The sequence below is a fragment of the Macaca thibetana genome, chromosome 2 (genome assembly GCF_024542745.1).
Source record: "Macaca thibetana thibetana isolate TM-01 chromosome 2, ASM2454274v1, whole genome shotgun sequence".
Taxonomy (NCBI): Eukaryota; Metazoa; Chordata; class Mammalia; order Primates; family Cercopithecidae; genus Macaca; species Macaca thibetana.
In genome coordinates, this window is record NC_065579.1 from 150,590,637 (window position 1) to 150,604,238 (window position 13,602).

General features: G+C 35.0%; 1 protein-coding gene across 6 annotated transcripts in view; it reads left to right on the plus strand.

The window, feature by feature from the left end:
• The window catches only part of CCDC14 (coiled-coil domain containing 14), a 71,646-nt gene that overhangs the window by 21,577 nt on the left and 36,467 nt on the right, over nt 1-13,602 (plus strand). For all 6 annotated transcript variants that reach the window (XR_007723590.1, XR_007723589.1, XM_050781617.1 and 3 more), the window contains exons 9-10: nt 1,801-1,942; nt 13,391-13,473. Coding sequence is in view for 4 of the 6 variants with exons in the window: in XM_050781617.1 (XP_050637574.1) it covers nt 1,801-1,942; nt 13,391-13,473 (225 nt within the window). In the remaining 2 variants the exon portion in view is untranslated. The remainder of the gene's footprint in view (nt 1-1,800; nt 1,943-13,390; nt 13,474-13,602) is intronic.

Consider the following 13,602-nt stretch of genomic DNA (forward strand, 5'->3'; position numbering starts at 1 on the left):
ATAATAATACTATTGGCTGTCATTTATTGAACACTTACCATGTGCCCAGCACAGTGCTAAGTGTTTTATGTGCATTATCTCATTTAATCCTCCCAGCAGCCCTATGTGGTACTGTTACCACTCCCATTTTACTGATGAGGAAACTGAGACTTGGAGAAACAGTACCTCATTTAATCTTCTCACCAATCCTGTAAGGTACTGTTTTTACTGTTTTTATCTCCATTTAACCATGAAGAAACCAGGTTTCAAGAGTTAAGTAATTGAGATGCTGGTCAAAGGATACACGCTTTCAATTAGGTAGGAGGAATAAGTTAAAGAGATCTACTATATAACATTATAACTATAGTTAACAATATTTTATTAAAAATTACTGAGAGTAGATTTTAAGTGTTTTTGCTATAAAAAATGATAAATATGTGAGGTAATACATATGTTAATTAGCTCTATTTAACCATCCCAATGTATACATATTTCAAAACATATTGTACATGATAAATTTATACAATTTTTCTTTGTTGATTTAAATAAATAATTTTTTACAAAAAGATTAATTTGTTTTAAAAAAATGAGTTAAATACTTGACCAAGGTTATAGCTCCAGACAGTGGTGGAGCCCAGGTCCCAGCCTCCAAAGCCTATGAGTGAAACTGCTCTACGAAAGATTGGTAGAAGGCCAGCGCAGGGTCTCACAGCTGTAATCCCAGCACTTTGGGAGGCCGAGACAGGCAAATCACCTGAGGTCAAGAGTACAAGACCAACCTGGCCAACATGGTGAAACCCCATCTCTACAGAAATACAAAAGCCAGACATGATGGCTACTACCTGCAATCCCAGCGACTCAGGAGGCTGAGGCAGGAGAGTCGCTTGAACCCGGGAGGCAGAGGTTGCAGTGAGCCGAGATTGCACCACTGCACTCCAGCCTGGGCAACAGAGCGAGACTCCGTCTCTAAATAAATAAAAATTGGTAGAAGACTGCTTGATAATTGAACACAGTTGTTTACTGTGTATATGTACTTTTCATCAGGATGTTAAAATATCTGTGAAACTGAATACATTTTGTAACTTAGAATATACTTTCAACCTGTTGGTTATCAGATAATTAATAAATAATTTTAAGTACTTTTAGCCCATAGTAAATATGAATGGGAATGAGGGGCAAAGATAAAAGGCAAAAGAATTAATATCTGCCTTCCATGCCTGTGTCTGTTTGCAGTCTTCAAAAACATCCACTCTCCACAATTATTAACAACCCTTTGATGTCACATGAAATGAGATGTGGTGGCTTGTGTTCAATCTACTTTAGAAAATTAAATAATGAAACTATCTTAGCGGACCCTCACTCAATATTTTGCCATATTAACCCCCTAAAGTGAACTGTTTGCTTATGCTAGGATCAAAGGTTGTATTATAAATGTTAATACTATAACCAATTATAGGAAACCCTATAGCAATCATAGGAGTCCACTGTGGCCCTTGGTAAGTATGCACTAAGAAATTTGTGTAAGTCACATTCCTACTTGACTCCTGAACTAAAAAAAAAAAAAAAAATTCACTTATGTAATAATCCTGTGATTTAAGATTAATCTTTAGTTTACTGAACTTAATTTCTTTAGAATTCTGAGGAAGCAAATACCAGCAGCGTGAAAGAGAAAAATGGAACCTGTATAATAGATTTATAAATAATTGAGTTGAATTTATAACAAGAATGTACATACCTATATTTTCTTTTTTAGTAATATATACTAATAATCTTGTCCAAAAATATAATATTGATTTTACTCATTTCTGTTTCCTTTTATAGAGGATTCAGAAATTCAGAGGTTGGTTATAGAAATGGAGGCATGTATATCTGTACTTCCAGCAGTAAGTGGAAACACAGATATTCAAGTTGAGATAGCACTGGCCATGCAACCATTAAGAAGTGAGAATGCTCAGTTACGAAGGTAAGAATTGCTCTTGGAATATTTTTGTCTGTATGCAAAGATGTCTCCAGGCCAGAACAAAGGTGCCAAATGATAAACCTAGGACTTCATAAGTAAAATTGATTTGCTGTCTTACTGTATTTCTACTTTTCTTCCTCATTTTTCAGAGATTTCCAGCATTCTCCAGGTCTTCCTTTACTTCTGCCCCCTTGTACGTATTTTCTCCCACTTCCTTTACCCCTGTTGTCACTTGGTAGTGTGTAGGCAGGAAAATGAAGTACCTCTGTACGTTTATCAGACTAGTCTAAGTTATGCTGCAGGAACAAACTTCTAAATCTCATTTGCATAGCACAGCAAGTTTCTTTCTCATGCCAAGACTAACATGGATCATTGGTGGCTCTTTCATCCTGTGACTCAGGATCCAGACTCCCTCCATTTTATGAAGCCACTGTCTCAGTATGTGTTGTCCAGGAAAAAGAGAATGTGGATATGGCAACAGGGAGGAGTCTTACATCGCTCAACCCAGAAGTGATCATTTCGCTACCACTTATATTTTATAGGCTGAAACAAGGCACAAGGCCCTGCCTAATAGAAAGGTCTGGGACATTGTATTAAAAACAAACTGTTTTTCTTCTGCCCTCACACAACAATTGACACAGAACACTTCCATGACCAAATGTGTAGGGATTTCTCCCCACCAGCAAGCAAACAATCACTTCTGCAACAGACACCAGTTGGGTGTCCTCCAGTTCAATTCCAACACCGTCTACCTGGAAATAGTATCACATCCCACAGGTTGAGGGCCCAGTTCCACAAGACTGAGCTCTACTTCCAATGCCAATGACAAGCCCCAGGTTGTTTTGCCTGTGTTTCTGACTGACTGACTATAAATCGAAGTTCCCTTGACCTCCTTCCTTGGGTTCAGTTAATTTCCTAGAGTGGCTCACAGAACTCATGGAAACACTTAAGTTTACCACTTTATTATAAAGGATATTGTAAAGGATACAGATGAAGAGATGCAAAGGGCAAGGTATTGGAGAAAAGGCGTGGACCTTCTATGCCCTCGGTGGATGCACAACCCCCTAGTAACCACCATGTGTTTATCTGGAAGCTCTCCATACCCTGTCCTCTTGGGCCTTTTATGGAGGTTTCATTGGATAGTCATGGTTGAATCATGGACAACTGTGAAGAAATGTGATTTGACAAAAAGGGTACGATCTAATGCAAATAGATAGAGTGTGGAAACCCAAGAAGTTCTGTCCGTTCAAATTTTTTGGCCTCTCTGTGGAACATTCCTTTCTCCTCAGTTTGAGGCAGGTCCCCTTCGGAAATGGGGTTCTTATGACCTACAGACAGACAAGGTAGGTCAGAGAATTTCCTTATGGCCAGCAGTAAGAAAGGTGGGAGAAAATTAAAGTGTATTTTTAGTTCCTATGGCCTACCATGGGGAGGAAAAAGGAGCATGTGAAAGGATGGCAAGAGAAGATTAGAGGGAGAGATTCTGTTTTCTGAGGCCTGCTTCTGAGGCCTAAAGTACTTGAATATTAACAAATGACTGTCTTTCACCTTTATCACTGAAGCTGGTCTGAAGCTGCTTCAGGAACCAGGGACAAAAGGCCAAATACTTTAATAAAAGGTATGTTTTTGGTTTTGACTGCTTAACAAATAACAAAGGCTGTGGGCATTGACAGCCAGGAACTGTGAATGAAAACATATATATATGTATATGTATATGTATGTGCATATAAACATATATATGTATATGTATGTGTATATATACATATATGTGTGGTTATGTGTATATATGCATATATGTGTGTGTTTATGTGTATATATACATATGTGTGTGTATATATACGCAGTGACAAACATACATGCACACATACCGCACATTTATATACAATATGTATATATATAAAATAATGTCATAGATATATAATTTTTCCATACTTCTATACACCCAGGAAGGAAAGGAGAACCTTAGTAAGCACTAGTTTAGCCCCACCACACTTAGACATAGGAAAAAGTTAAATTCTTTGGTATTTTTTCTTTTGGTCATCTTAACTTGTTGGAATTACATTCTTAATTTGTTTAGGAAAGATGTAGACCAGGGATCTAATCTTGAAATAAGGAGGAATCACCCACATATTATCAATAATATCTTTGAATGTTTCAGTGATGACCATCAAGGCCAACACTTCAGTGTCTGTTTATTAATACACTTTGCAAAAAATTGGAGTCAGGTGCATCTGCAGCACTGCAATGCAAGTGTGCCCTGAGAGAGTGTTACAGCTGCATAAGCTATAGACATTCAGTAAGATAGGACCTGCAAGGATCTACACACATTTTTAAAGAAACTGGAAAGCAATTAAATAGTTGGAGCATGGCTAAAATATATATATCCGGAGCCTATGAGGCATGATAGCTAGTGAGATGCACTCGTTTAGGATTCTTTCTCCAGAGGTCATTATCCTGTAGATACTATGATACAAGATGGGGTTGCTGGGTTTAAGATCTAATATCGTCTTCAGTCTTGACCTAAGGAATTCCTATACCAGCATAAATTTTTAAAACCAAAAATGAGTAAATAATTAATGAACAGCAAATACTGCTAACATTTATTGAATGTTTTTTATATGCCAGACTATTGTCCTTGATATGTGTCACCTCTTTATATCTTCACAACAGCTTTGTGAAGTAGGTGCTCTTTACTTGCATTTACAGATGAGGAAATCAAGGCCACAAAGGGTTTATGTAACTTGCCCAAGGTTATACATCTAAGAAGTTAGACTCAAGACTTGAACCCAGGCAATTTGGTTTTAGAGTACAGTGATCTTAACTTGTAGACTTTTACACTGTCTCAGTTAGGAAGTAGAGATTTAATTATACCTCACTATTTAGGTGTATTTTGTGGAACATAGAATATATTGTAAGCCATTCAAAATAAGCATATTATTGAAAGGAATGACAATCAAATAATTGGTTTCTTAAATAAGGATACCAAAACTTAGTCTGAGAATATTTTATTTTAACATTGTTACCATGGAAAATATTAGTGGTTCTTATTTATTTCAGTTCCTTAGAACATTTTTAAATTGCCTTAGGGGCTAATTCGTAAGCCACTCAAGAAAATGAAGTTTACTGTTTTATGGGCCACCACTTGTTTCTAGTTTTTTTTTTTTTAAAGGTATTTGTTTGATGTCTGACCTAATTCTTCAACCGGCACCAGAGCTATTTGGCTGGCTGTCTTTACAGGACAAAGATTATATAGCATGCTATTGCCACTGTTGTTTACTTGACCTTCTAAGAGATGAAATAACTAAAAAATGAAGAATTTGTTAGGCATGTTCTTTTTAGTAGAATGAGGTTTCTGGCAGTAGTGTAGGAAATTTTGTGCCACTTTGGTAATTTATTTGGAAAGAATTACCCATTATCTCCATTACAAATAAAAATTGGAATACATTGGTTCATTCAAAAGTGTTTGTCATCATTTTCAATTTTTAAAAAAGTATTTTTTTTTTTCCTGTTTAGATGTTTGGAAACTACGTGTTTCTTTTTAACCACATCTTTTAGGACTTTCTTGCAGTTTATTGCCATCTTGTGGCTTAAAAAATAGCTAGATGCATCGTTTCTATGATATTTTGGCATTTTTGGCATTTAGGCTAGAGAGTTTTTAATGTGTCTTCTGACACAGTTGTTCAGCATTTAGCCTTTAGTTCAGCATTTAGTCCCCAACCTCTAAATGTCTGTAGTGCCATTAATTTTGACCACCAGAAGGCTTGGCACATTCCCAAATTTCCTGGATGGGAGTTTGGTGGGTATTAACCTCCAGTTAAGAGGCATTGAGCTAGAGAGTGCCAATAATTCATGACCACCTCCTGATATTAAACTCAACTATGAGACCATTATATAGCCACACAGAACATAAAAATGAAACGGGAGTGAATGGAAGGAGTCAAGGATGATGTTCAGATTCTGTCTTCATAATTTAACAAATGGTAACATAATTCTTGCAGATGGGAGCTACTAGAGGCAGAATAGATTTGTTTATTTCATATTGTTACCATTTTTTGAGTTAGGCAAGGTAATAGGAGAGCCTGTGAGTTAAGATTTAGACCTGCTGAGTTAGACCATATGGAGTATAGGAACAAGATGCAAGATGGAAATGTAGACTCGGGAGTTATTCTCTGAACATGTTTTTATTGAGCTTTTTGTATAGATCTGGCACTGTTGTAGACACTGGAGACAATTTCATTGAAAGTAAGTGATTTATTACCAGCATATAAGTAAGTGATATATTCACCAAGAAGGTAGAGTGTGTGAGCGCAGTGAAAGGTGAATTCGTGGGGAGTAACAACTTTTTCAGGAAACAACAGAAGATTAAAATTAGGAGAGTGACATCACAAAAGTCACAGGAAGAAGACAATTTATAGGAGAGATTTTGCATTGCATTAAAATAAACTGACAACAAGAACAAATGTAGGTTAAGAATAAATATCACAAGACAAATTACTCAAAGAACTTCAGAAAAACTTAAAACAGTGTTCCATAGTGTCAAGGAAATTAAAGATAATGGGATCTCTTACAGGGAGAAAGAGTGAGATTGAGACAAAATGCTCAAGAAAAAGAAGAACAGTGAGTTAAGTGAACTCAGAAAAATAAAAGAAAGCAAAAAAATTACAAAAATGAAAGCCCCATTAGAAACAAATGTAAGATAATTAATAAACAGACAAAGTCAGGGATATTGTAGTCCACTAGAACTTAAGTATTATGAAGCCTGAAATTTTTTGTTTTGTTGCTTTTTGGGTTTTTAGTTTTTCCCCCCAAGTCTTTCTGGTTTTTTTTTGTTTTGTTTTTTTGTTTTTTTTGAGACGGAGTCTCGCTCTGTCGCCCAGACTGGAGTGCAGTGGCCGGATCTCAGCTCACTGCAAGCTCCGCCTCCCGGGTTTACGCCATTCTCCTGCCTCAGCCTCCCGAGTAGCTGGGACTACAGGCGCCAGCCACCTCGCCTGGCTAGTTTTTTGTATTTTTTAGTAGAGACGGGGTTTCACTGTGTTAGCCAGGGTGGTCTCGATCTCCTGACCTCGTGATCTGCCCGTCTCGGCCTCCCAAAGTGCTGGGATTACAGGCTTGAGCCACCACGCCCGGCCGTCTTTCTGTTTTAATTGCTACTAAATTCATAGTTCAGTGTCTCCTAGTAACCTTAGCTTCTTCCTCTTCCTAAACCCTTTTAAAAATTTTTATATATTTTTATTATGGTAAAATATGTATAATACATACCTTTTTATTTTTAACCATTTGCAAGTGTACATTTCAGTGGCAATAAATAAATTCACAGTGTTCTGTAACCATCACCCCTATCTGTGACAAAACTTTTTCATCCTCAACATGAACTCTGTACCCATTAAACAGTAATTTTCTCTTCTTCCTTTTGTTACCTCCTGGTAAGTTCTTGTTTTTTGTTGTTTCTGTCTCTGAATTTGAGAAGGCTGAAATTTTGTCTCTTTAGAGTTTGCAGCTATATTTCTAGTGCTAGGAATTGTGCCTAGCACTCATTCTAACAAATATTTGTTAAATTGACTGAATGCATAGTAGATAAGCTTGAGGGAATCACACAAGGCAAAATAGAAAAAGAATGATCTAAAAATTATTATGAAGAAGATAATACATATGAAAAAGGAAATAGATATAAAATTGGTGTTCCTGAAAAAAGAGAACAGAACAAATGGATTAAAGACAAGAGATTTATCAATAACAAGAAAATTTTCTGATTGTACCACTTTATTCTAGCCTGGGAGACAGAGCAAGACCCTATCTCTAAGAAAAAAAAAGATCTTTGTCAGCAGATGAATAGGACGTAGAAGATCTCAGAAAAACCGTGCAAAATAATCAACACCAACACATATGCTGGTAAAGTTACTACACCCTAAGGATGAAAAAAGTTAATTTTTGGAGACACTCAAAAGAAACAGAAAATTACAAATGAAGAGAAACATTTTAGGCTATCTCCAGTCTCTTCACAGTGATTTTCATTGCCAAAGGATCATAGAATATCATTTACAAAGTTCTGAGGGAAAGAAAGTATGCCCCGAGAATCTCTAATGTGGTCTAGCTGTCCTTTTAGTGTCAAGGCAACAGTCATATTCTCAAGTGTGCAAGAACTTAGGAAGTTTAACAGCCTTGAACTCCTTTAAAAAACAAAACAAAAAACTTGAATGGCAAAGTCCAGTCAACCAAAAGAGGAATTCAAACAAAAGAGTAGACTGATGTGAACATTGAACCTATACGTAAAACTAAGACAACCTTGGAAATTATGGTTATAGATCAGAATGTGTTAGTAATTTTGACAATATGAATTCCAGACTCTGCATTTTTCATATCCTATTTCCTAAATTTTAGATTACTTAGGAGTAATATTTCTTGAAGTAAAGAAATATTTGCCTAAAGTTAATCAGTTTTGGTTTCGCTTGTTATTTTCTTTCCATTAAAATTATGTAATCCTAAATTCAATACATGGTATTTTTAAGTAGTATTTGTAATATCATCCTATTATTTTAAAATTCTTCTTAGATATATAAATATATATATTTTGTTTCTGTATATGCTGGAGAATGTATGAATGTTACCCAGCAAATAATGATTGTTATTTCTATTTAACAGTGTGCTAGAGGTTCTAACAAGTGCAGTAAGGCAAGAAGAAGAAATAAAAGCCAGTCACATTGGAAAGGAAAGAAGTAAAACTGTCTTGTTCACAGATGACATGATAATTCTTGTAGAAAACCCTATGGAATCTACAAAAAAAGCTGCTAGAGTTAATAAGAAAGATTAGCAAAGTTGCAGGATACAAGATCAATTGAATTTTTATGTATCAGCAATGAACAATTTGAAATTAAAATCAGTACTAGAGTCGCATCAAAAACATATGAACAATTTAGGGATAAATTTGAAAAATATGTAAGACCCGTACACTGAGAACTACAAAATATTGTTGTGAGAAATGAAAGATCAGTATAAGTGAGAGATAAACTAGATCCATAAATTTAAGACTTAAGATGTCACTTCTCCCCAAATTGATGTATAGATTTTATGTAATTAAAGTAAAAACCCAAGCATGCTGTTTTTAAATATTTAATTGAAGCTGATTCTAAAGTTACATGGAAATTCAAAGAATCTAAATACCCAAAACAGTATTGAGAAAGGAGAACCAAGTTGGTACTATTCAATTTCAAAACATAAAGGATTAGTATTCTAAGAGGTGTGGTGTAAAGGTGACAAATAGATCGTTGAAACAGAGTAGAGTATAGAAACAAATTCACACATAGAGATAGTGTTTTGCAAAGATATCAGAGAAATTCAGTGGCGAAAGAATATTCAATAAATAGTGCTGAAACAATGGGAGAATCATGTTTTTAAAAAATGAACCTCAACCTTTGCCTCATACAGTACACAAAGTTGACTTGAAATGAATCACAGATCTTAATATATAAACTAAAACTACAAAACTTCTAAAAGGAAACATAAGAGAAGATCTTAGGGATTTTGGAGTGGGAAAGATTTTAAAAATATAACACAAAAAATATAAACTAGAAAAAAATGAGTAAAGTGGACTTCATCAAAATTTAAAACTTTTGTTCTTCAAAAAGCACTTTTACTAAAAATGAAGCAACCAACAGACTGAGAGAAAATATTTGCAAAACATGTACCCGATATAGGACTTGTACTAGAATGTACAAAGAACTTAAGACAGTATAAATTTTTAAATATCAAGCTTAAAAATGGGCAAAATATTTGAACAGATACTTCACCAAATAAATGGATATCAAATATGAATATCAAATACGAACATGGAAAGAGGCTTATCAGTAATCATTAGGAAAGTGAAAATTAAAACCATGATGAATACCACTGCATACCATTAGAATGGCTAAAATTCAAAATTAGTAAATGTTAGGATGTGAAGGAATGGGAACTTTCACAATTAACTGGTGGGAATGTAAAATAATTTGAACACTTTGGAAAAAATGTTTGGCAGTTTCTTAGAAATTGAACGTATATCTAACATATGATCCAACCAGTCCACTCCTGGGTATGTAAGAGAAGTCAAAGCATATGTCCACACAAAAACTTGTTGATGAGTGTTCATAGGAAACAACCCAAATGTCTATCAATGGGTGAATGGATAAACAAATAGTGCTATAACCATACAGTAGAAAACTACTCAACAATAAAAGGATAGGAACTATTGATACATGCAACAGCATGGATGAATCCCACAATTCTTATGTTGAGTGAAAGAAGCCAGGCTAAAAGAGTATATATTCCATGATTCCATTTATATATAATTCTAGAATATGCAAACTAATCTATAAATAAGTGGTTATCTGGGAAGAGGGTTATGAAAAGGGCTATGAGGAAACTTTTGGGGATGATAAATATCTTTTTTGAAAAACTTTTAGGTTTGGGGGTACACGTGAAGGTTTGTTACATAGGTAAATGTGTCACAGGAGGTTTGTTGTACATATTATTACATCACCCATGTATTAAGCCCAGTACCCAATAGTTATACCTTCCCCTCCCTCCTACCACCCAGACCCCAGTGTCTGTTGTTTCCTTCTTTGTGTTAATAAGTTCTTATCATTTAGCTCCCACTTGTAAGTGAGAACGTGGTATTTGCTTTTGTTTCTGCATTAGTTTGCTAAGGATGATAGCCTCCAGTTCCCTTCATGTTCTTGCAAAAAAACATGATCACATTCTTTTTTATGGCTGCTGATGAATATTGTAATTGTGATGGTGATTTTACTACATCATATGGCAGAACATAAAATGACACACTTTAAATTTATGTAGTTTATAGTATGTCAGTTTTATCTCAAGCTATCTAAAAAAAAGAATGACTTGAATAAAAGAAATATTTGCCTGAATAGCAGCAGTTCTTCTTTTCCTTTTTTAAAATCCAGTATATTTAAATTTAGTACATAATATTTTAAAGTAGCATGTGTAACATCAGTTTTTAAAATATCCTTTTTTCTGTTTTTATCATGTATCATTTTAAATAGAATAATTTTTTAAAAAGCCTAGCCCTGAAAGCAGGGAATGAGAGGAATGAAAGTAGCTAGTTGTACAGTTAAGTTGGAGGGAATTTTTTTTAATATGGGAAGAGTTTTAATATATTTCTTGGCTTAGGCACATGAACTGGCAAAGAGGGAGAAACTGCAGATATAGAAGATAAAGGGAGTGGGATAGGAGCAGAGTCCTTGATGGTCTAGGAGGAGGGTGGGATGCAGGGCACAGATGAGGCTACTCACCCAGACTAGATGGAAAAAATGAGGGTTAGTACACATATGGATACACCCTGGGACCAAAGGATGACTGTGTTTATCCCCAAACCACATTATTTTTAGTGAAAAAGGAAAGTAAACAGTTGAGAAGAGGAAGGTAGGAATGAGAGGCTTGCAGTGAATTATTAGAAGTTTAGATTGGTTACATTTGAGAAGAGAATCTGACCAGGGACATACAAAAAGATTATCAAGGAAAGCTTCTGTTGTAAATGGGAAACCTTTAAAGAAAATCAGAATTTTATTAAAACAAAAATAAGCTCATATTATATTGTTGTTCTGGAACTTGCTTCTTTCACTTCATAATGTCTTGAAGATCTTTTCACATCAGTACAAATGGACCTCTTGCTCATTTTAATATCTGTGTATTAGTATTTCGTATATGGATGTACCATAATTTTTGTAACATTCAGTTGTTTCCAACTTGGCACTATTAAATAATTGCTGTTGTGAATATTCTTGTATATATCTATAAGGTTTGAGATGCTTTTGCATATGTAAAACTGTTTCTGATGCTCGACAACCTAGAAGTAGAATAATTTTGTCAGAGATTATGAACATTATACATTTTGTTGGACATTTCAAATTGCCATCCAGAATGGTTATACTGATATAATCACATGAATTGAGATAATTCATTTCCCTGTACTATCATCAGAAAGTGTTATTTCCTTTTATTTATGTCAATCCTGTGGCCAAAAAAATCTCCTTTTAAATTTGCAATTCTTCCTGTTAGTGAAGATGAACATTTTTATCATACGCTTATAGGCCGTTTCTATTTCTTATGTGAACTGCTCATTCTTATCGTTTGCCACTTTTTACTAGGTTGCCTTCCTTACTGATTTGTAGGAGTTCTTTAAATGTTATGGAGCCCTTGTCTATAACATATGTGCAGGTATTTTCTTTCAGGCTTTTAATTTTACAAGTTTCAAAATTTGATATGGTTAAATCTTTTGTTCTTTTCCTTGATGCTTGCTGGATATTGAGTTTCACTTAGAAATGCCTTCCCCACTTCAAGATTATGTAGATTTCCCCCTAAAACTTGTATAGTTGGGTTTTTAAAAAATATTTTATCACTTTAATCAACTCAAAATTAATACATGTGAGTGATGCAAGGTAGGGTACTATCATTTTAGATTCAGTATCAAAAATAAATATTTTAAGGCAAAATATTTTTAGGTAATTCTGGAAAGATAATAGAGGTAACTTTTTTCCCCAAAAGCGATAACTTCTTAGGAGTAAAGAAAACACTTTTTTATGTTTCTATTTGTGAAGCAGATACATATTGTGAAGTTCATTGTAACAGGGCAGATTGGTAGCCTGTTAATATTCTCGTTACTTAAGACCACTAACTTTTCCATCTAATAAAATTATTAGAAGCATAGATTTTGTTTCAGCATATGACAAACATCAGGGAGATAGATGTCTGATAGCAGTCAGTGCCCGTAGGTATTCTAGTTCATAGTAATAACAAATCTTTTAAAAAGTAGATGATTAACTACAATGATTAAAATACACAGAAAGACAATGAGAAACAGCAAGAGGAGGTAGAAAAGGAAAGAAATAGAAAAAAACCAACAAATCACTGAAGAGACAAAAAAGAGAAATTAACATTTTCCTTGTGAGGGGAGGTTTTTTTTTTTGAGGCAGGGTCTCGCTCTTTTGCCACGCTGGAATGCAGTGGCACGATCTCGCTCACTGCAACCTCTACCTTCCAGGTTCAAGCAATTCTCCTGCCTCAGCCTCCCAAGTAGCTGGGATTACAGGTACGTGCCACCTATTTTTAGTAGAGATGGGGTTTCGCCATGTTGGCCAGGCTGGTCTTGAACTCCTGACCTCAGGTGATCTGCCTGCCTCAATCCCCCAAAGTACTGAGATTACAGGCGTGAGCCACTGCGCCTGGCCCATGAGGGGAGGTGTTAGGTTGTTTCAGGCAACCTTAAAAATTATCTCAGGCCTCATAATAATAGTAGTATGGTTTTGTTATGTTTATTTAGTTTTTGTCTTTTGGGGATGCGACGGACTTCTGCCGCCTTAGTGGGTTTATGTTTTATCTTTTTTGATAGGCTATCACATGTATACTATTAAATTGGCTTGGGATTCTTGCATTCATAGTTCTTCATTGTTTCTTTAGGCAGTTGAGAATTTTGAACCAGCAACTCAGAGAACAAGAGAAAACTCATAAGCCATCTGGTGCTGTGGATTGCAACCTTGAATGTAAGTAAAAGAACTTTAAGTATTGATAAATTATTTGTGGCTCTGGAAATGTTGATAAAGAATTGAGCTTTTGTAATTACTTTGAGGGGATAAATTTAAAATATTGTAGAAACATAGGAAAATAAAAGA